The sequence below is a fragment of the Schistocerca serialis genome, chromosome 5 (genome assembly GCF_023864345.2).
Source record: "Schistocerca serialis cubense isolate TAMUIC-IGC-003099 chromosome 5, iqSchSeri2.2, whole genome shotgun sequence".
Classification (NCBI taxonomy): domain Eukaryota; kingdom Metazoa; phylum Arthropoda; class Insecta; order Orthoptera; family Acrididae; genus Schistocerca; species Schistocerca serialis.
Genome location: NC_064642.1, coordinates 311,622,926 through 311,647,301, shown reverse-complemented (window position 1 = coordinate 311,647,301; position 24,376 = coordinate 311,622,926). Strand labels below are relative to the sequence as shown.

General features: G+C 38.1%; 1 protein-coding gene across 1 annotated transcript in view; it reads right to left on the bottom strand.

Moving 5' to 3' along the window:
• Positions 1 to 23,354, bottom strand: part of LOC126482393 (staphylococcal nuclease domain-containing protein 1) — a 111,888-nt gene extending 88,534 nt beyond the window's left edge. The window contains exons 1-9 of the mRNA XM_050106507.1: positions 23,090 to 23,354; positions 22,750 to 22,868; positions 22,519 to 22,661; positions 22,273 to 22,439; positions 5,058 to 5,228; positions 2,897 to 3,064; positions 2,305 to 2,469; positions 2,097 to 2,221; positions 1,753 to 1,959 (exon numbers count right to left, since the gene is read on the bottom strand). Coding sequence (XP_049962464.1) covers positions 1,753 to 1,959; positions 2,097 to 2,221; positions 2,305 to 2,469; positions 2,897 to 3,064; positions 5,058 to 5,228; positions 22,273 to 22,439; positions 22,519 to 22,661; positions 22,750 to 22,868; positions 23,090 to 23,134 — 1,310 coding nt within the window. The 5' untranslated portion in view covers positions 23,135 to 23,354. The remainder of the gene's footprint in view (positions 1 to 1,752; positions 1,960 to 2,096; positions 2,222 to 2,304; positions 2,470 to 2,896; positions 3,065 to 5,057; positions 5,229 to 22,272; positions 22,440 to 22,518; positions 22,662 to 22,749; positions 22,869 to 23,089) is intronic.
• Positions 23,355 to 24,376: the final 1,022 nt, after the last annotated feature.

The following is a 24,376-nucleotide window of genomic DNA, read 5'->3' as shown; positions in this document are numbered from 1 at the left end:
ACTGGACAATGTCTGAAGCAAGTTCATCAAACATTTAGTGGGAAAAGTTCAGGCAGCTCTTTCTTGGCAAGGGAGAGGATAGTCAGTAGTATTGGTTTGCACGTTATGTGCCTACATTGTCAACAATTATTCTTGATAATGCTCCCAAGATGTGCTTAAAATGATAAGACCATATCAAATGTTGTGCTGGCAGCAATAATTTTAAAAATCTAGTACAGTTTGAGCACTCCCCAACAAGATTATTAGGGAAGATACCGCAAAAAAAAAAAAAAAAAAAAAAAAAAAAAAAAAAAAAAAAAAAAAAAAAAAAAATAATAATAATAATAATAATAATAATAATAATAATAATAATAATAAATAAATAAATAAATATCTGTCAATCATGCACTGCACACCAAGAAAAAAACATGGCAGGATGGCAGTATTTTAGAAAATTCAGTAAAGGTAATGACCATTTAATAATTGTACAGATGGAGTCAAATGAACGTTTTGAGTGTACAGCTTATTTATATATTTATTTTACCTGTCAAAATTTGGGCCTTCACACCTTCTCTTACATCTAACCAGAATGTCTAAGTAATTGCATAATAAATTTTGAACTAACAATAACAAGGTAATTAGCAGTAGCTGAGTATGAATGAGATTACTCTCAGGATCTTAATTCTCATCACACACTGTTGCTGTTTTCAATGTAATTGTTGCCACACTGATGTATTTTAAAATGTATTGCTATTATTCTTTCTTCCAACTGGATAGGTTCAAATGGCTCTGAGCACTATGGGACTCAACTGCTGTGGTCATCAGTCCCCTAGAACTTAGAACTACTTAAACTTAACTAACCTAAGGACATCACACACATCCATGCCCGAGGCAGGATTCGAACCTGCAACCGTAGCAGTCGCACTGCGCGCCTAGAACCGCGAGACCACCGCGGCCGGCAGACTGGATAGGTTTCCTCACTTCAATTAAGAGGCATATCTTTTTTAATTTTGTCAGAAATAAGTAGAAAGTTTGATCACACTCTGTGATAACAGGTTAACTGTAAATTTAAAGATATGTTTCTCATAACTAAACAAAAGAGGAGACATCTTCGTTTACAGATGCATGAGGGTAATATCAAATACAGAATCTCAAATTCTCTCATGCGGGAGATCTGACAGATAATATTATGTATCCTGAAGGTTTTGTTGGCACAATATTTACAGCTAAATTCAATTAAGAACTTTCGATGATGTGAAAGTAAAGTAAACCCTCTGTGTACACTATGCTTATCTTCCTATTACCGTTTGTGTTTATGTTTATGTTGTTTGACTGAGGAGACCACAGCAAGGTCACTTGTCTCATCGGATTAGGGAAGGAAGTCAGCTGTGCCCTTTCAAAGGAACTATCCCGGCATTTGCCTGGAGCGATTTAGGGAAATCACGAAAAACCTAAATCAGGATGTCCGGACATGGGTTAGCCTGTTTAAATAGTGTGAAATTGACTTCTTGTTTTTGTTCCAAGTCAGGCACAATTAACCAATGGTAAAAAATTGCTAAAAAAATATCCTCCGTGTAAAATTAAGTTAAGTATTCCCAGTACTATTATTAAATACTTTGAACAGTCTACTCAGCAAAGGTTCATCAAACACCACAATTATTAAATTTCTGTGCAAATTGTATTATTTTTTAAATTTGTTTGCAAGTCAAAAAGCACTCAATTTTGTGGAACTTATTAAAACAATGATTTCAGATAAAATTACTATCTACTTACACTCCTCCAATAGTTACTGTACAGCATATTTTTTCAGGAAAGTTGTCTCTTGCTGTTTGAATGTAATCAACAACAACATTAACCCTTTTCCCAATAAGTTTCTTCCGAAGAAATTCACGAGCTTCGAACATCCATGGGATGTCATACAGAGGACGGAAAACTTTGTTTCTCTGTTGTGGAGCATCATCTGTCTTGCCATCTGCTTGCCTGCAAGCACACTGTCCACATTATTTCCAATGATAAATACCAGAAACTTAATACTTTTTTACATCACATCTTAAATAATAAAGATTATGTTTCTATCATTAATCAGAAAACTTAACAGTGGGGAAGGAAGAACTGACCTTGGTGGCCGAATACTGGCAAGAAACACCTTTTTAACCTTGCCATCAGGTAAACGAACATTCAAGGCATCTCCATTCATAACTTCAACTACAATTCCCGAAAACTCTTTTTCTTTTCCAGAAACCTATAAACAGATTCACAACAATTAAGATTTTATTGACAGTGCACTGGCATACAGAGAAGCCACACACAGTGTTCATACTGTACCTGTGGACCTGTTGCTTGGTAATCTTTCCACAAGCGTAATTTTTTTTCCTTTGCCACTTTCTCTGCTGCCCGTAACTTTTCAGCACCCGTTGTCATGAATGCCATTGACCAATCAACACAACGTGCAAAACCTTGCTTCAAGAGGACTTCAGCAATATTTCCCTTCTGCAATAAAATGAAAGTGAACATCCACGTGTTTTAGAAAAGACAAATTTCATTTGGACAAAAACTCAAAAATTTGAAAACTGCACACTTATTGCATTAGTAAAAGAAACCAAGAAGTAACAACAAATTTTGAACTTGAGTTATTTAACAAGAAGTGAGATTCTGTAAGATGAAAAAATGAATATCAAACAATGGAAAATCCTGGATGGAATGTAACAATATTATGAAAAAAAGTTGCCACTCACATACACTGGAGATGCTGAGTCGCAAATGAGCACAACAAGAGGGCAGTCTTTCTGTTGTGCCTATCTGTGACTCAGCATCTCCGCTATGTGGTGAGTGGCAACTTTCCTTTTATAATATTGAAAAAAATTAATATAGGTTATTAAGAAGAAAATTGCAGGAAGAAATAAATGACTTCACACACCGGGTGAAGGATGCTGCCAACAAAGTTGTTGTTGTTGACAGATTCCAGGACAATTTCAACATCCCTCTGAAGCAACATGCTTTCCACGACAAACTTGGCCTCATCTGCATATGGTACAACTGCTGTAGGATCAGGCTTCCCATCAGCGTCCAACTTGAAACCTGGGCACTGCAAGGTACAAAAAATTTCAGATATCAAAGTAGTGGTAAAACGAGCTCAGATTTGCCACATGAAAACAGTACAGCAGCACACTCATTATTATCAAAGCAAACAAGGCAATAAACCAATACTAACACTGCTTGCTAAAAACTAATGTTAAACAAATTGTTTCCAGCTATGAAATTAGTTCACGTACATATAGGTGTTTATCAGATGTGGTACAGCAATGACTTCAGAATCTACTCTTTGCCACATTTCCCAAAAAAGACATAATTACATCCAATCTAATTTATTATTATAACAATTTATAATAAATACGAAATTATGGATTGATCAAATGTAGAACTCCAAACAGCACTCATTTGCTGTCAGTCATTAATATTAAACAAAAGCCATTTCATTTTGTCATTTCGAACGTTCTCTATTTCAATAAAGCAAATCTGTTAAGTCCAACAGATTCACCAGAAAAAGGGACTCTCTTCAGTAATAAAGTCTACCATATAGACTAACAACTGATACTGAAGAAGCACTTTATTTCTTGGAACAATCAAAATATAATCTGCTTTTATATACTCTCTGGATTGAATCAAAGACTGTCATGAAGATGTTACACTAATGTCTTCTTTCAATAGCTCACTAAATGCAGTTACACCAATTTGACCCAGTGACAGTAATATATAGTTCTTTGTTTACGACATTACCATCCAATAAATGAGAAAATTCAAGTCCCACGGTTTAAGAAAGTAGAATAGTATTCGTGCACTGATTAATTACAGCATGTGTCCTATGCTATATGTGCATGCTGGCATGCAATCTCTGTCAGCTGTAACACACACTTTCCAAACTGCCCAGTGTTTCTAGAGGAGTTTTGAAAGTAATTACTTCTATACCCACCATACAGCCTAGACCTGGCACCATGAGATTTCTTCCTAATAAGAAGCAAGGAAAGCTAAGCTGCATCATAGTTTGCAGTCCACAATAAAATATAATCACTGGGTTGAGACAGTTCATTGCAACTTTTATTAATAAATCAATGTGTTTCAAGGTATGACCCTCATCTTCCGGCTACAATGGCAGTACAAAGAAACATTTAGCAAAAGAAATAAAGTATTGACGTAGTTCTTTACAGTCTAGGCATGTCCTCTGGAAAAAGAAGGGTGCTCTAGTATGAGAGAATATTGACTTCATCTGTTGGTTACCTATTCTCATTTTTTAATAATAAAATAATCATTCACTTCTATCATATGAAACGGCTGTCTTGTGGTAACAGAACACACCACAAGATGCCGGCCATTTCATACGAACAAAGCTTGTGGTTATTAAAAAAAAAACCTTATGTGAAGAGCAAACTAAACTAACAAATTAAGTGAATATTCCCTTATATTTGATTATACTTCTCTTTCTCCACAGGATGGCCAGAGGACATGCCAAAACCGTAAACAGTAACTTTAACATCTAAGTGTGCTTTTGTTAAATGTTTGTGTGTGTTGCCACTGTAGCCTGAAAATGATATCCGTACCTCAAAAGATGTTGCTTTATTAAATAATTTATGTACCATCAAAAAATCTGACTGGTTGCAGTCTCTGAAATCTTTGGTATTTATTGTTTATAATTTCAAACTTGCCCCTCTTTTGCGTGCCTGTCAATGACTCAACACTTCTACTATGAGGTGAGGGGCCTCCACTACTCCCAAATTATTTACATTTGACCGGAACTTTCCTCAGTTACAAACATTAGAATGAAAGCCATAACAGTACACCTGTCACTTAAAATTATACATTTGCAACCAAAGGAAAAATACAACTGGGAATAATTAATCCTTATTGGTGATGAAATGCACCTTCCTAAGATGTACTTTTTTTCTCATCTGTATGATTACCACAATGTCTAGATTATTCAACAACAGCATTTACAAAAACTATATATACATTAATGAAATATCTAAGTTACATTTAACACCATGGGGTTTTTAATATTGCTACATGTATTGAAAGATACTTACACGAATACCAGATATCATCAGTGTTATGTGATAAAAATCAGGTAACAGAAAAGCACGAACTGTTGACCCATCACGGACATGCTCAATAATTGCTTTTATTGGTTTTTGCTGAAATTTGTCCACAAAATTTCTTGGATTTTCAATTGCCCATTTGATGTCTCTTACATGTTCCTGGAATAATAAAAACCAGTAGATAACAAGAGTACATGGATAAAATGTGGTACTACCTCACCAAGGGAAGTGTGTGCGCTCAGTATTGAGAACATCCTTTTAATGTGTTGCAATTTCAAGGACAAAAGATGTTGGACAGCTAGCTACCGTCATTTACAGTCCATGTTGTTCTTTTAGGTATAAAACACAGTGAGAACAATGAGTATAGACTTCCCTGCTATATCACCTTAAATTAGTTTCTCAAAAACACTGCTTTCCAGGCACACACCTTAATCAGGTAGAGCTATAACTGTTCATTCATGCAGACTTAAATATAATAGCATAACATGGTATTTAACAATATTATGAAAAGGGAAGCTGCTACTCACCACATAGCGGACATGATGAGTCGCAAATAGGCACAAAAATAAGACTGTCTCAAATAAAGCTCAGCCACTTGTGGTGGTCGCATCTGCAGTCACGAGTGGTCCCTCTCGAAATATAGCGAGGGTCTCACTGAAGCCTCCACAGACTATAATTATCCTCCCAACCTCATACAAAAAAATCTCCCGTGGTTTATCTTTCAAGTCTCCCACCATCTCCTTAAGTCCCACTGTCCGGCCATAGAGGAGCATTCGCCTTGCAACTCAGCACCACCCAGGACTGGCGCAACTGAATTACTTTCTCCACGAGGGTTTTGACTAACTCTCATCGTGCCCTGAAATGAGAAATTTCCTGCACTATCCTTCCCACCCCTCCCAAAGTGGTATTCCACTGTCCACTGAAACTACACAATATACTCATCCATCTCTACACAGCCCCTGCTCCCAACCTCTTATCTCATGGCTCACACCCCTGTAACAGACCTAGATGCAAAAACAGTCCCATACATACCACCACCACCACCTACTCCAATCTAGTCACAAATGTCACTTAACCCATTGAAGGCAGGGTTACACGTAAAACCAGTCACGTGATCTACAACCTAAGCTGCAACCGCTGTGCTGCATTCTATGTGGGCATGACAACCAACAAGTTGCCTGTCCACATGAATGGCCAACGACAAACTGTGGCCAAGAAACAAGTGGACCACCCTGTTGCTGGGCATGCAGCCAAACATGAAATCCTTCATTTCAATGACTGCTTCACGGCCTGTGCCATATGGATCTTTCCCACCAACACCAGGACTTCTCTCCCATCAAGTCCCACCTTTGTTCCCATTCCATCACTACACAGCCCTCATTGCACCATTGCACCCAGTCTTTTTACTTCTCTCCTTTTAGTTATCTTAGTAATCTTGTAGCCGTGTGTGTGTGTGTGTGTGTGTGCGCGCGCGCGCACGCGCTTGAGTGTTGTTTATTTGAGAAAGTCCACTGTGTCTATGAATACCAACATGCCGCATATGTTCACTCACGGAGAATATGCAGACATATTGTTTGTATACGGGTTCTGTAATAGCAGTGCCCATGTGGCTGTGACAGAATATCAGAAATGTTCCCTGATCGACAAACCCCCCAGGCCAGGGTATTCCCCAGGATTTTTCAACCATTATGTGCATTTGGATACAACCAGTGTACACGTAACACCAGAACATGAGGCCGCCCAGTTAGTTGAGGAAAGGGAAAACATAACTGCAATGATGTAACTGAGTCCCACCACCAGTACACGGCTTATTAGCAGTCAGCTCAGTATTCCACAAATGCAAGTGTGGTGTGCTTTACATTTTGATGTGTTGTTCTCGTTCCATGTGCAGCCCATGCTACATCTGCGTACAACAAGCAGATAACAGTTTTATGTATTGTGGGCTGTACACAAAGACGTCATGCAATACACTATTTACGAATGAGGCTACATTTACATGCAATGGTATCATGAACACCCGGAATTCTTATATATGGGTGACAGAGAACCCACATGACACTAGGGAAACAAGATTCCAAATCAGGTTCTCAGTGAACATCTGGTGTGGTACGACTGATGGCCTGCTAATAGGGCCTGTGTTCATGCCAAATTGAATAAGTAGATTTCCTGATAGAAGCCCTACCTACACTTTTGTAAGATGTGACATTAGAGCAACGATGGGAAATGTACGTGCAGCATGATGGACACCACTTCACTGTGCTGGACAAGTAGCACAGAATCTAAATAACTCATTTCCTCAATGGTGGATTGACCATGGTGGACCATTAACTGGCCTGCCAGATCACCGGACCTAATAATGTTACACTTCTGTTATCGGGTTGGTGAAAGGGGAATGTGTATGCTATGAAGATGGCTAAATGTGAAGAACTTGTTGCTCACATCAGCAACACTTTTGCCCGCCGAGATGATATTCAATATGCAACACAACACATCCTAGAACAAGTTGACAAGTGCACTGAGATTGGTGGGGGACTTTCTGAACACCTCTTGTCAATTGTCACACCATAATTCTTTACCCAACAGCACCTATACAGCATTTTGGTAAGTAATATTCACATTCGTCTTCATGATCATTCATGGATGTGTATAGTCTTCAACCCACTCCAGTTCTGTAATGATTGAAAATCGGACACATGTTCATAAGACTTTTTGGTGTATTTTCACATGTTGTTGTTGTTGTTGTGGTCTTCAGTCCTGAGACTGGTTTGATGCAGCTCTCCATGCTACTCTATCCTGTGCAAGCTGCTTCATCTCCCAGTACCTACTGCAACCTACATTCTTCTGAATCTGCTTAGTGTATTCATCTCTTGGTCTCCCTCTACGATTTTTACCCTCCACGCTGCCCTCCAATGCTAAATTTGTGATCCCTTGATGCCTCAAAACATGTCCTACCAACCGATCCCTTCTTCTAGTCAAGTTGTGCCACAAACTTCTCTTCTCCCCAATCCTATTCAATACCTCCTCATTAGTTACGTGATCTACCCACCTTATCTTCAGCATTCTTCTGTAGCACCACATTTCGAAAGCTTCTATTCTCTTCTTGTCCAAACTAGTTATCTTCCATGTTTCACTTCCATACATGGTTACACTCCATACAAATATTTTCAGAAACGACTTCCTGACACTTAAATCTATACTCGATGTTAACAAATTTCTCTTCTTCAGAAACGATTTCCTTGCCATTGCCAGTCTACATTTTATATCCTCTCTACTTCGACCATCATCAGTTATTTTACTCCCTAAATAGCAAAATTCCTTTACTACTTTAAGTGTCTCATTTCCTAATCTAATTCCCTGAGCATCACCCGATTTAATTTGACTACATTCCATTATCTTTGTTTTGCTTTTGTTGATGTTCATCTTATATCCTCCTTTCAAGACACTGTCCATTCCATTCAACTGCTCTTCCAAGTCCTTTGCTGTCTCTGACAGAATTACAATGTCATCGGCGAACCTCAAAGTTTTTACTTCTTCTCCATGAATTTTAATACCTACTCCGAATTTTTCTTTTGTTTCCTTTACTGCTTGCTCAATATACAGATTGAATAACATCGGGGACAGGCTACAACCCTGTCTCACTCCTTTCCCAACCACTGCTTCCCTTTCATGCCCCTCGACTCATAACTGCCATCTGGTTTCTGTACAAATTGTTAATAGCCTTTCGCTCCCTGTATTTTATCCCTGCCACCTTCAGAATTTGAAAGAGAGTATTCCAGTTAACATTGTCAAAAGCTTTCTCTAAGTCTACAAATGCTAGAAACGTAGGTTTGCCTTTTCTTAATCTTTCTTCTAAGATAAGTCGTAAGGTTAGTATTGCCTCACGTGTTCCAACATTTCTACGGAATCCAAACTGATCTTCCCCGAGGTCCGCTTCTACCAGTTTTTCCATCCGTCTGTAAAGAATTCACGTTAGTATTTTGCAGCTGTGACTTATTAAACTGATAGTTCGGTAATTTTCACAACTGTCAACACCTGCTTTCTTTGGGATTGGAATTATTATATTCTTCTTGAAGTCTGAGTGTATTTCGCCTGTCTCATACATCTTGCTCACCAGATGATAGAGTTTTGTCATGACTGGCTCTCCCAAGGCTATCAGTAGTTCTAATGGAATGTTGTCTATTCCCGGGGCCTTGTTTCGACTCAGGTCTTTCATTTTCACATGTAGAATCAAATCACAAATTATGTGACATTCTGCCAAAATCACCCTATATATCAATGCAGAAACTCTTATTAGATTGCATTAGTATAGTGGACAATTCAGAATTTAAAGAGGTGTCTGCCAATGGGAATTCCATCACTAAAGCTACTATTAAAAGCTCCGGACGGTTTTCAAACAACTAAACTGGGAAAAATAAGGAAGATGTGTTAGTGGAACATAACTAAATCAGGATGGTTTTGCAAATGGCTTTGTACTGTTTGCCACCTGTGCAAAATAATCTTCAAAACTGGAAAAAATTCAATACAGTTACTTTGAAAGTAGACCTGAAAAAGACTTATGCTAATACAAAATCTAATACCATAATAATCACACCGAAAGGAAAACTGTACAAATTAAAAACAAAGTAACAGAACCAGAAGATGAGATTTTATACTTTGAGTAAAATATGGTGGCAATGGACTGAAACAAATGAGTAAAAATAGCCTTTAATGTTTTTGATAAACCGAATAAAAACCGCAAAAATAAGTTTAAAATCTTCCAATCAGCCTTTAGTCATTAGTTTTGACTTCCAGCACTAATGGTCAGTTGTGCAACCGCAGGATAAAGCCAGTAACAGCTATCTGAGGAATAGGCAAACTATGGTATAACTGGGAGCATGTATCATGTAATGTCATTTTATTCCTTGGTTAATCATTCCTGGAGGAGCGTTTCAATTCAGTCAGGTCGTGAATGGAACTTTCAGAGTATTTTGTATGCAAAGTTCATGATATTTAGTTGATTCCACCATTGACTGAGAAAACATTTGTAAACATGAGTGCAAAGTATTCGAAATGTCAGAATTATGCTCTTGAGGGGACAGACTAGCGAAGCAGCCATGGACTTCAAGAACTTGGTAGGAAACAAGAGCGTTGACATCATCACAAGTAATGAAAATATTGATAAACATTTCTGCAAACTTGAAAGCTATGTATACATATAACACAACACTAATACAGGGTGATCAAGATGTCAGTACAAATTTTAAAACTGAATAAATCACGGAATAATACAGATAGAGAGGTACAAATTGACACACATGCTTGGAATGACATAGGGTTTTATTAGAACCAAAAAAATACAAACATTCAAAAAATGTCCGACAGATGGCGCTTCATCTGATCAGATAGCAATAATTAGCATAACAAAGTAAGACAAAGCAAAGATGATGTTCTTTACAGGAAATGCTCAATATGTCCACCATCATGCCTCAACAATAGCTGTAGTCGAGGAATAATGTTGTGAACAGCACTGTAAAGCGTGTCCGGAGTTATGGCGAGGCAATGGCGTCAGATGTTGTCTTTCAGCATCCCTAGAGACGTCGGTCGATCACAATACACTTGCGACTTCAGGTAACCCCAAAGCCAATAATCGCACAGACTGAGGTCTGAGGACCTAGGAGGCCAAGCATGACGAAAGGGGCAGCTGAGCACACGATCATCACCAAACGACACGCGCAAGAAGATATCTTTATCTAGCAATATGGAGTGGAGTGCCATCCTGCATTTTGGTTCTAATAAAACCCCATGTCATTCCAAGCATGTGTGTCAATTTTTACCCCTCTATCTAAATTATTCTGTGGTTTATTAAGTTTTCAAATTTATACTGACTTTTTTATCACCTGGTATATTAAAGTACGTTAAATAAAGAATCACATACATTATATATAAAAACAAAGATGAGGTGACTTACCGAACAAAAGCGCTGGCAGGTCGATAGACACACAAACAAACACAAGACCTGCCAGCGCTTTTGTTCGGTAAGTCACCTCATCTTTGTTTTTATATATAATTTTTCCCACGTGGAATGTTTCCTTCTATTATATTGAATCACATACATTGTTTGACCAGTAAGAGACTGGTTTCGAAAGTTCACAATTTTCCAAATCCCAAACATTTTCATGCAGACTCGGAGAACAGATAGCATGGAAGTATAGGAAACAAAAGAGGGAAGGGGGGCACCATCTTGGAGCTTCATTTTTACGAGGGATAAAGCAAATCCAATGGTGCTTGTGGGTACTAGAATAGAATTAGTAAAGAAGTAATAAATTAAAACATCATGTCTGATGCTGAAGTTTTAATGCACGAACAGTGAAAATATAGAAAGTGAAACTTTTTTTTCATTATTCTGTAGGAGGTGCCAGAGAAAGAAAGTTTTGAGGTTTTAAATTACATGTAAAGTTTGTCGTAAGTCTCTTAAGTGCTTTCATTTTCAAATACTGGATGAATATAGTCTAGATAATTCGCATGCTGACAGTTATGCTGCCTGAAGATGTATACACATTTTAATAGTTGACTTATTGTTTTGAAGTTTTAATGTAAAATTCTACCTTCTCATAAATGACAGTCAATGTTTTTGAACCTGTTAATAATCTAGTGATGATTTCTAATCAGCAAGTAGCTTGTCTCAAGGCTACACATGGAAATGCCAATTAGTTCTATGCACCAGATGTCTGGGTGTGTGGCTCCTGTGGAATACAGCTCTTATGGGCCTACCCAAGGCTATGTCCTTTCAGCCTACAGCTGTCCTACCAACCACAACAATTTTCACATACCACTGCTTACATCAAAAGTGAATGAACAGAGTGACAAAATCCCTTTTGAATCCTTTTCCCTTTATATGTCTCTATTGCTGTTTGATGCATCATTGTGTGCCTTTAGTATTAATGTTGTCATAGTGTTTTAGATGTTTTTTTGTTCTTGGCATTAGCAATTCTATTCATTGTAGGAATAAGATGAATCACTAATATTACATAACAACTGGTGTTCAGCTGGTTTGACTGTAGCGACAGACTGATATGTAGCACTGCCCGAGGCCTATGTTATGTAGAAAGGTGATAATTTGGTTATGATTTGGCTAAGTCAATGAAAATGAATGCCAAAAAAGCAATGGTGACCAGTGGCCTGTAGTGTAGCTTGACGTTTACATTTGCACCCTATTTAATCGACTGATTTCGGGAGAAACTAATTTTTTTGTACTCATTTTAATTGATCTTAGAAAAAAGTTTGTAAATGTCTCACTACTGCGCACTGACATACGATAACACGTCACCATCTAGAGAGAGGTTCATGAATGAATAGAGGAAATAGGGGTATGAAAAACCAATTCCTTGCTTGCTGATGGCTTATGCGGAGATAACTGACTATCACCGGGAGTAAGAAGAACCAACTGCAAAATGCGAATTTCACGGAATCAAGAAAGGCATGTGCTCAAGACATATGCGACTTCATCATAACTCACATCAATGATTTGATTCAGTTTTAATGATAACTTGTCAGTTGCACAGTTTTTCAAACTGTCATTTTGGAAACATCGAATAGCTTTCTCAAGTACAGAACAAAGTAGATGTGGATTTGTTTAAATTACAGCCTTCAGACTTACATCATGAGCTAAATTATATCATATAGCCAAAACGATTTCATGAAAGCATCAGATACTTTGAACTTAGTGGAAACAACTTGGCAGCTCTGCCTCAAAGTGATAAGCTACTGCACTTAACAGCGATCTACCCCAATGGCAGCCACATGCCAAATGATGCTTCTTTACACCAAAACAGATGAAACAACTCATACGAAATACTATGAATAAGGACATGCTGTGCACTTGTAATGCATTCTATTAAAAAGGACTATCGGATCATCCACATTTCAATGAAATGGCAACTGGACCATTACGCAGTGCAGAAATGGAGATGAGCAAATTTGATCAATAAACAAATGAATAAAAGTAAGCAAAAGAATTGCATTAATATGTAATATGTGATAAGGACCAATTCCTTTGTTGTAACCTATGACATTAAAGTTCTTAAAAAGGGGTGGTAGTGTGTTCCAACATATGTGAAATTTTCTGACTCTTTAGTACAAACCTTAACAAAAATGATACATTTTGGACAGCTCTTTAATGCAACGTATCACTCAAAACTGCATATCTTCATAATATACAGATATATATATGAAAACCAACAAACACTACATGTTAGCACTGCAACATAGCGGCCTATCAGTTTGCTTCTGTCAGCCAATCACAGCGAAAGATGCATGGTGTCCCAGAAACATTGCTATTTTGTCTTGCAAACTCATTAACACAGCGGACTGTACACATTCAAAACATTAAACACCAAGTTTGGAATTGAAAACAAGAAAAACGTTACACATGCAGCAAAGCTACCATACACCACATTAAAGATCTCTCCAAGACGTGTCTTTTACAACAATTTCTGCGATAACGTACAGAGAAATGTGAGAATATCAGATAATTGTGCTACCTATGGACCCTACCTTGAAGTTAGCTTTTTGTGTTATTTAGTAGTTGATTAATGAAATGGAAAGGAGAGTATGTAAACTTTAGGTTAGAGATAAATATTGCACCTCTTCTGGACTCTTGGTTGCGGTTACAGACTTATCTGTTGTGTACATCTAGGTTAGTTCCAATCAGCAAATGTAGCAGACTTCTCCTCTGTGGGACATAAGAGCCATACCTGACAGTGAATGTAAACTATTATTAATGAAAGAAAGCAGCTGAAATTTAGGAACCTATAAACACTGAAGAAACAAAGCTCCACAATGCCTTTGAAGAAAATGTGAAAAGAAATAATGGCATGTCATGGAATAGTTTTAGAAAACCAATGGAATGGAATGATCTTAAAAGAAGTGCAGCAAATTCACAGGAAAGTACTACAACTGAGAAGGTGGAAAAGAGGCAGCCATTAAAAACAAATGGGGCAGGATTTAACAAACACAGCATGAAAATTTAAAAATGTTGAAAGTGAAAAGCACAATATTGGTCACTCAGAAATGATATTAATCCAGAAATTAGCAAAGATGAGGAATGAATGGAAAAAGATATGAAACTGACATTAAATTTAAGCATCATATGGGTGCTGCAAGCTGACCAAATAACTTTAGAGTGTATAAAAAGAGCACAACCATTACAGGTGAAAAAGATAATTAGTGAGTGGAAGGGGAAAATAATGTAAGAAATCAGGCCAATCGAAAATGTGGATTCAGTGCAAGAAATTGAGAGAAGATTAGTACACCTTCAGAATTTCTAATAGAGCTGCGCAACTCTGAAAGAACAAATATTCAGATATTTATGAAATACCAATGGAACTTACAGACATCATGCCAAAATGTGGGACAAGAACTATACAACATCAGCAACTAAATTAATTTAACTGGGGAAGTTCCATCAGATTTTAGAAAGAACGTAATTATTACAGTTCCCTAGAAAGCTAAAGCGGACAGATGGGAAAAATACTGTACACTCAAGGTACAAGCATACGCATAAAAAAAAAAAAAGACTCAAATATGTAGTTCACTGCAGACTGGAATAGAAAATAAAGGGAGTTAGGAGAAGATCAGTTAAGTTTTAAGAGAACAAGTACTCAATAATTAATTTAAGTAATGTGATTAACAAACCAAGCAGATTCAAGAAAAGCAAGAAAACATACATTATTGTATTCATATATTTGGAACAGGTTTTCAATAATTAGTAACTGAATAAAAAATTTTTAATTGTTAGGCAAATTGTGTCAATTACAGGTAGAAGGGAAGACATTCTCTTGATGCAAAGGAGACTTGATTAGGAAGCACTGACAGTGGCATGAGAGATCTAAATTAGAAAGATTTAGAACACAATGCTCACCCAGCACTGACATTTAATTTGTCTACTGAAAGGGGAATGAAGGAAGTATAAAACTATCTTGATACAATGTTTGGACAGAAATTGGTATGATACAATTAACTGAATACACACTAAGACATTGCCAAAAACAAACAATCGAGTTGGGTGCATTATTAAATGAAATTTGGGCCATCTGATAGCTACAATATGCACACGGTCAAAAAGAAAGCCATAATGTTGGTTTGTTCTACAGTATTTCAAGCTGCAGACTTGTCTGAACAAACAATTTTGTGGCAGAGTTCAACATTCCAACAATGGATGAAATTGCCAGTAGTGATATACCACGTGCTTACATGAATGATGCCTACAAGGTCTGCCTGCTCATTTAACCGATTTCAGACTTCTTGCTACATCCCCTTCCATGTGTAAGACCCTTATTGTTTTAATGTATTTTATACTAGTCTATTTGCACAATGATCACCAATTTCATTTTTTACAGAACATACTCATTTATCACTGATGTAATGGATGCTGTGCACAGAAACTGAAACCCATTGGTCACTCTACACCAGCTATCACTGTGAAAATAAGCAACAATTTTACATTTTATTGTCTGGTCATTAATTTTCATTCCCATTTTTCAGTTAATTTGGCATCAACCTCAGCTCTTCTACAAGCAGACCGGCCTGCAGTATTATCTTGTGTCACAATTTAAAACATTTTCTGCAATTTTAACATCAATGTTTCCATCTATTACTGTATCTCAGCAGTGTGACATAAGAACTAACATCTTAGTGTGGTAATACTTCACAACATGTCTAACAGGCAATGGTCAATTACCAATGAAGATTGATTTTGAAATTTTCTCCAGTGTTCAGTTGTGTGTGTTATCTAAATGGGACAATACTCTGGCAAGCTTGGTTACTTCCACCTTCAAGTGGTCTTTATCATATGCCACAGGCACCATCTCACATACTGCCTCCCTCCCATCGTAGAGTTCAGGCCCACTGTTTCTGGGCACAGTTCTGCTGGCCAGGTGGAAGGGAGTGTGTGCTGCTGGGACAGGTTTCAGTCTGTGCTGCAAATGTAATTGAAGATTTTGCTGATTCAGAGTGGGTGGGTGTGCGCATCTATGTGGTGTGATCTCAGCTCTTCTGTTGCCATTGCATGAGTGGATCTTCCAGAATGTCATGCTGTGAGCACGTTCAAGTATGGGTATCACACCTGCCTTGTTAGGAAACCACCATTTATCAGATCATCATGTAATCCAATCTCAACAGATTCTTTTAAAATGCAACCCCAGAGTGTGTTGCTGAAATACTGGTGTCATTTGGACAACACCACCTGGCTTATTACTTGAAAATATTTCAAAATCCTCACATACCTGTAAAGTTTCAAACCAAACACTAATTAAGCCTGCTGACTCAGCTGTGAATGCAACTGGAGTTTTAATATAAGGCTGTTCCACTTTTATCGTAACATTTACTAATTCTTTCTGTATGTACATGGCATAAATGTTTTGATGATAAATAATGAAAGAACACAGTATTTCAGCTCACCATTCCTGTCAGTTGAGGCATTTGTGATATCTGTGAATGAGGCAACAAGGAGCACTATTGTTAAACATCACAGAAAAAACAGTGGGTATGCGTGTTGACAAGATTGTGCAGTTCATGCTTAGATGCATCGTGGTACACTAATCTACCTCATCCTCTGCAGGAGGCGGCAGCAATATCTTCCTGTCACTGTCAGCCCCACAAAAGTGCCCAGCCATGAGGACTAGAGACATGTGCAGCTATATCAATATCAGAGTAATGTAACACTCAGATAAACAAGCAGTGGATGTTGATAGCTGCTCTGACATTTTCATTCTTTTAATTATTACATAGGCTATAGGACAGCATCCAAAATTAGACTGTATTAGCATTGCAATATATATTAAGAAAGAGTAACCATAGTTTACTGAAGCAAAGTCACCATAATATTTTATGAGAGTCTGAATGAACAATTACAGTCATTAAAGGAGTGAACACTGACCACTAACTCAAGTACAGCCTGCTTATTGTCGGTACATGAAAGGAAGAGTAGTGCCAAGCAGAGTCATGGATCCAAGGAGCTCTGCCATTCACTGCTTGATGGCAATGGCATCATTTTCACAATGTTAGTTGACTACTACTTCGTAGTTCTACTGATATGCCACAAAACATTTATAAATTATATACTCAAACCTTCCTCCAAAATCAATTATCGATTAATGAAAACTGTAGCAAAATCTCTACACTAGCATCAGATTATCCCAAATACACAAAAAAGAGTGAACAGGTACTGTGTGTGTGTGTGTGTGTGTGTGTGTGTGTGTGTGTGTGTGTGTGTGTGTGTGTGTGTGTGTGTGTGTCCAAAGTCCACAAACAAAATAAGATGAAAAAAAAAATTGCATGTTTGATGTAGATGTGCTGGTACTTCCATTGTAAAGCTTCGTATGAACAGACTGACTGTTACACTTTTTCTGCAATTTTTTGCTGCAGAACCTTTGTGACTGGGACTTCCTCACCCCACTATGCAAAGAATCGTGTTTGCTTCTTTGTTTGCCTCAAGGAAAGCGAGAAGCTGAAAGTTGAGTCATCTGCTGTGCTGCTGCAAAATATACATTATATAAATAAAGCAAAGCTGCATTCCTCGCCGAAGTAGACTTTCAGAAATGATTTACTTTATGCATAAAACTTTGAAAGCCTCTTGTTTTGAAAGCTCATGTTTCACTGTGCAGTTGTTCTGAAACATTTTCAATCAAATTGATATCACTTAAGATGAATTGTATATCTCTAATCAGTTTTCCAATGGAGGAAAGGGCAGCTACATGAAGCTTGGAATACAAACCATGCTCCGTTTGTGGCGAATCTCCACATCGCTGAGAGGTGAATGCTAACTGAAAATGCAGAATGAAAAAACGTGACCTGGTTGCGATCTGATCCCACAGTCTTTCAGTTTGCGGCCACATGCTCCCCACCACTAGACCAATGCGCAAGATTTGAATTTGGTCACGTCTGCTGCTCTCTAATTATGGTAGCTGTATGCTAGGTGGCAATGGTATTGTTTGTGCAGTGGTTAAGGACTGTAATTAACCATAATTCAGACAACTTATACGAAATATTTTAAATGTTATATATAAGAGGTGACATTCCAAATGAGGAATGGGTGAAATATATATCTGTTACGCTGTTTCCTAGTTCTACATTTTACATAAGAGGTTCAACTCTGTGTATCACACCAGAAATGAGAAAGACACAACCTGCCCCTCTCAATGTGATTTTCTGACTCCAATAGGTCTAAAACATAAGTTGATCCAGCCTTACATCACAACTACAGGGACTGGATAAAAATGTGGAAACACTGTAAGAAATGCTTGTTTGCTCATAACTAGAGGGGACAGCCAAGCCTGCAGGTTGCACTGTTGAGTTTGAACACGAATGGCACCTGTGCAAAGTCCAAGAGTGCAAGCGTCAGTCATGATCAGAAGTGTGTTCTGCATAGTTTTGAATGCATTATATCAGAGCTAAGTGGACTTTAATTTGAGCAAATTGTTGGTGCTTGTATGGTGGGCACTTTTGTAACAAAGGGAACCAAAGTTGTTTGTGGTTTCAACGTGCACCTTATCAACGATTTATAGTGCATGTAGGGAAATCATCTGCTAAGTCACAACAAGTGCAAAAGTCTGTGTTGAGTGATTGTGCTGGATGATCATTGGCAAGGATGTTGACAAAAAATAAGAGGACAACAGCTGCAAAAGTCACTGTTGAACTGAACATTGCACTCGCGAATCATGCAACACCCAAAGAGCACAAAGGCAGCTTCACAAGCAGGGAATTACAGGCGAACTGGAATTCCAAGACCACTAATCAATGCAAATGCCCGTAGCAAGAAAGTGGTGCCAAAAACATAAAACCTGGACAATGACACAATGGAAGAATGTCATTTAGTTGGCTGTGTCTTCTTTCACATTGTTTCTGACAACTGGTAGCGTTTACATCCGTGAATCATGGCAGGGTTTCAGTGATTATTTGGGCAGCCATATTGTGGTATTCCACAGATCCTCAATTACTCTATGGTCACATAACTTTCAATGATTATGTGAGAATTTTGGCTGATCGTGTCCAACCCATTGTAAAATGGGTGTTCCCAATGCCAATGCTGTGTTCAGGGAGCCTGTTCACACAGTTCACATAATCCAGGACTGGTTCTGTGGATGAGGATGAACTGTCACATTTCCCCTGGCCCTCAATCATCAGATCTCAAGATTATTGAACCCTTGTGGTCTGCTTTGGCAAGTAGAGTGCATGATCCTATCCATCTCCATCACTATTACCTGAACTTGGCACTATTTCATAAGAAGAGTGGTATAGGATTATCTTGAAAACACAGTATCTGTATCTATCCATTAAGAGATGACTGGAAGCTGTTTTGAATGCCAACGAGTTTACTGAACCGTATTAGGCATGGTAAAGTGTTATGTTTTTGTACATCTACACTTTTATACCAGATACACTGTAAATTTTGTATAGCCTTTCCTTCATCATGCTCTTAAACTCTTTCTTCCCTACCCCTCAGGGTCTCCTAGCCAAGTATGTCATATGACTGTCTTTCCTAAGAATGTCATTTCCCTGTACACAATTGCAACTTTGTTACCTGCAAATAACCTCATACAGCTAAAGACATTACCCGTCAAGTCATTTACCTATATCGAACAGTTTCACTCTTGACTTTGCCGCCCTATGAAGAGTAATGTACTGAGTGCCTTTTTTCTGTTTGGTATGAATTATTCAATCCAACAGCATCTGTCAACTAGATAACTGTGCTTAAGGGTTTCTGGTGAAATAAAAAAAGTATCAACCCCAGCTCCTCTACCTACAGACTTCTGGATTGCATAAACAAATAGACCAAGGTATGATTCACATAATCTGGGCTTGTGATACCCATATTAGTTCCTGCAGAGAAGTTACTCAATCTTAAGAAAATTCTTCACTTATGAACACAAAATTCGTACTATAATTTTATGGCACAGAGGTCAGTTACATGTGCCTATACTTGTGTGTTTCTGTACTGTAGCCATCCTTATAGATTCGACTGACATTTGTCTTTTCCAGTCAGTGGCACACTTCCACCTATCTTTGAGAATTTTATTGAGGAACCGCAATTCATTTTCAATTCTGCACTTGTTTCTATATTTGTAATTTTTGAATCTGGTCAGCAATCAAACACAGAATCTCATCTGTTTGTTAGTGAGGACAGACAACCACTGACTACTACAACTGCTACTACATTTTAATTAACACAGTCACTGGAACCAACAAATAATTTTAAATTACTATCAACCTTTTTTCGTAATGGATTGTATGATGAAAGATGAAAACTAACATGATGAATCAAGAATCAATGTGAGTAGCCAATCACAATGCTCACTAGTAATTTTCTAAGTTTCATAAATGAAGTTAGCTCTTACTTTATGCTATGATGTACCAAGTTACCCACATCCTCTGAATCTGTGAAAAAAAATCTGAAGTAAGACACACTAGTAGATGACTGCAAATGCAAACATATCTCTGCCTACACTGCACAGCAATCATTTCTGACACTTAGGTTATTGGCTTTGCCATCTACCAACCTATTTATCACATTCCAGCCTAAGTCAGACCTTGGTCTACACTACAGATCAAAGTCACCACAATCAAGGTTTCAGCTGGGTGAGCAGTATCAAACTAGTCAATAACCGTGGCTTTCAGTGTTATTGCTGCATGTTTAACTAACAGCAGTTGAATTTGTGCTATTAGGTCACAACCTAATCAGTCTTCACTGACTGTCTACAACCAATAACAAAAAACTGAAAACAGCAACACCTAATGTAAGAGCAGCTGACACCATAAATGCACATTAGGCCATACCTGGATAGGATGTGCAGGTGTCCCCCCAATAAGTACTATCAATATTGCTGTTTATACTAAATCATTGGCCATCTTTTCCTCTTGCACTGCAATGCAACCAATAGAAGACTTAAAAATGTGCTAAGTTTCACAGCCAGAATATCTAACCACATAAATATCCAAAATTCTATGACTAATACAACAATTTTTTTAAAAATCCACATATTGAGTATCCACATTCAGTTTATATCAATGCACTAAATAAACAGCACTTTTATGACAAATCCATTGCACGACAACTCTTTGTCAACCCTTGCTAAACACAGTGGGAAGTTATTTCACTGACCAGGTGAACTATCTCACTGGTAAGTATAAATTAAATCTTTTACCAGCTTGGACTAATTTCAACTACAATTGAGCAATTCATTGTTTACATTGCTGTCAACATTACACAAGGCTGAACTGAAAGATATAAAAAATGTTCCCAACCAGAAAATTGTACTATAGGAGTCTATGGTTTGAGACATCATTAAGGTTGCTAAGCTCTACTAAGAGAAGAAAATTATATGCTCCATATGTAGGCCTATGCTTAATCTACGTCATTTATGCAACAATGTCACATCAGACTACTGAAGTTTTCTACTGAAGTTGTAAAAAAAAATGAAAAAAAGAAATTAAAATTATATACTGAAAAGATGGGGATGGTCCACTTAGCATATTGTAAAAGAAAAACCATGTTCGAAACAGAAACGTAGAATGAAGAAACACATTTCACTGCAGCAGAAGTTCTCTCCCCTATTTCCCAAGTAATGCCAGAGGAGACATTTATTAATTTGGAACACAGGCTGTCAGTGAAGGAAACAAGTGGAAGAGAATGCTAAAGTCTTTAGGACTGTTGAACAGGCATGTTAAATAAAACAATGCAGTAGCAACTTTAAAAAAAGGGGGGGGGGGGGCAAATCAAAGTGCCAAGACTAAAATATGAAGCAGACTTGTTATAAGCCTTTAAAGTACAGCACCAAATTAGTGCAGATACAAATGCAATCGGTTTTGCCTAGGGGAGTTACACAAATACTATTACATGAAAGGGGAAATTTACCAACCAAACAGCCTCCACAGTTGCAAATACAACCAAATAGCAATGAAGTAAACTTCTCAATCAGACTATAAGGCAGTGGATTTTTTCCACCAGGCTGTATGTGAAAACTAAGCAACAACATTATTTACTGGGAGCTTCAAGACTCCTCACTCTTCAACTATCTGCCAACAGTAGTGAGACTGTTAGTAAACTTAAAGAGTAGCAATGAAGCATTCATCTTCTAGCAACACATATACTTCTTTTCACATTAAATCTTCTATTGTACATCATGGTCCTTCCCACAATTGTTAACTGTGCAGTAACACTTATAATTACCTGTGCACCTGTCTGAGCCCACTTTCCCTTTCCTGCTGCTTTCGCATGCTCCTCAAGCTCTGCGAGTTTTGCATGTTCTGGGCTTGCAGACCGACCACCTTCTCGGCGAACACTTGCCAGGCCCTCTGCTACCAGACTTTCCGTTACATTTTCTGCCGTACTCAAATCTGATGATAGACGGAGAAAAATTAGTTAATATAAACTTCATTACATAAGTTGAGTAGTCAAACAGCTTCATGCACCCACCTTTTCCAAGATATATACATCCGTATTCTCTGCTCGTGTTCTGAGTCTTATCAAGAGTGAAAAGAACTTCTTCACCAATAAGCTTTTTCCGTAGGAATTCTCTAGCATCCCATGCGTATGGTTCATCCTTGGTTTCCTCTGAACTGAGAAAAAATATACCTCGATAAGTACACGGGCAAATATTCATATTGTACATAAACTGTATAGAAAGACTGGGGAAAAAATGTTTACTTGGCTGTTGCTCGACGACCCAATTTCGGTGCGATTATATTGGAAAGGATTATAGTTTTCTCCTTTGGCGGACCGCCTTTCGGTTGCCCTCGGATGATTATAGTATCCCCCGACAGGACCTAAGGCAAGAAACTATTCCAGTAACACTGCTTAGGTTGTGTTCCATGAAAGCCATATGCGACGTTCGTCTCAAGCATGGTTTCTGCTATGGCAATGTTATGCCAACAGGGCACTACAGAAAGCATCTCGAGGAAAATCCTTGAACACAAGGCACATACAATACCTACACACTTATCGGCTATTTCTAATAGATCAACTTTATTTCACAAACTTCACTTACTTGTTTAACAATACCACGGTTTACTTTCGGCTGTTGAGTAGTCATTCTGCTGGACCATGCAGAGGTGTGCTGAAAAAGGTCAGTCACGTGACGTCACACGCGTCTTATCGTCGAAACGCTGCCAAAGTGTCTGCGTAGAAGTCAGAACATTCATTCGGTGCAGCTACTGCTTCGTTTTCTATCTGGAAACATTCTCTGTACGTCAAGCACTCTTAATGTATTTCACTTGCTTATCCGCTGCTATGGGTTGCCTTTCTCCTGGTGATGTGAAGAAACAAGTGTCACTCCTATAGTTTCTATAGCACTTAGAACCCACTTGCACTTAAATAATAACTTTGACGGAAGTAAGCACAAGACGAGAGCTTAAGTGTTGACAAATCAATGTGTTCTTTTTTTATGAGAAGTGATGTGATAAGCGAAGAACTGCTACAGTACAGAGGCTATAAAATAAATCCGAAAACAGCAGCTGTTTCATGTTCTCGTCGATTATTCACGCAATTGCATGGAATAATATACCAGAAGCACATTTAGTGAAGTAAGCTCTGGAAGTAGATTTTATTGAATTTATTTTCACATCACTATGCTCCGATCGACAAATCGTGCCCACTTCTGCGCAGATATTATTTTGCTCCTTCAACAATCATACCCAACATCAATGCTGAGAATGTAGACCTCGTACAAAACCCAAAGAAATTCTCGTTCTTTGTTCAACTTCAGTAGCGGCACCAAACCCAGTGTCCAAATACTCAAGGATAAGGCAGGAACCGAAATCGAGGTTATGAAAACTGAAGCAGAAATGCTGAACTCTGATGTTCCTTCACAAGGAAGATCCAGATGTACTGCCCCAATTTCTCAGACAATTTCAGAAATGAGTGACATAGATATTAGCTTCCCCACTTTAATTCTCGCACAAGTGTAAAATTCTACTCTATGACAAAAATAAGTGCGTGTGTTCTGAGAAACGGCTGAAAAGTGAAAGCCATAAATAGGGGGCAATCAGTTGGATGCTGTCCTTCATCACTCCGAAAAGCAGTTGCTTATCAGTACGACTCTAACGATTGTATTGCTATCAAACAAAGTTTGTGACTGGATGGCGGTTCTTGAGAGGATGAGACATCACGTTATCTTAATGGAGGAGTGTTATTGACCGGAGGGAAGCTTGTTGGTAACCTAGCTGGTCGTGCTATGTGCTCTGACAGACAGTGTCAATTGGAGCCACAGGCTACAGAGACATTTTCCTGAAAAGGCACAGTCAGGGGAAGAGACTGTGACAGGCTTCAGTATCTG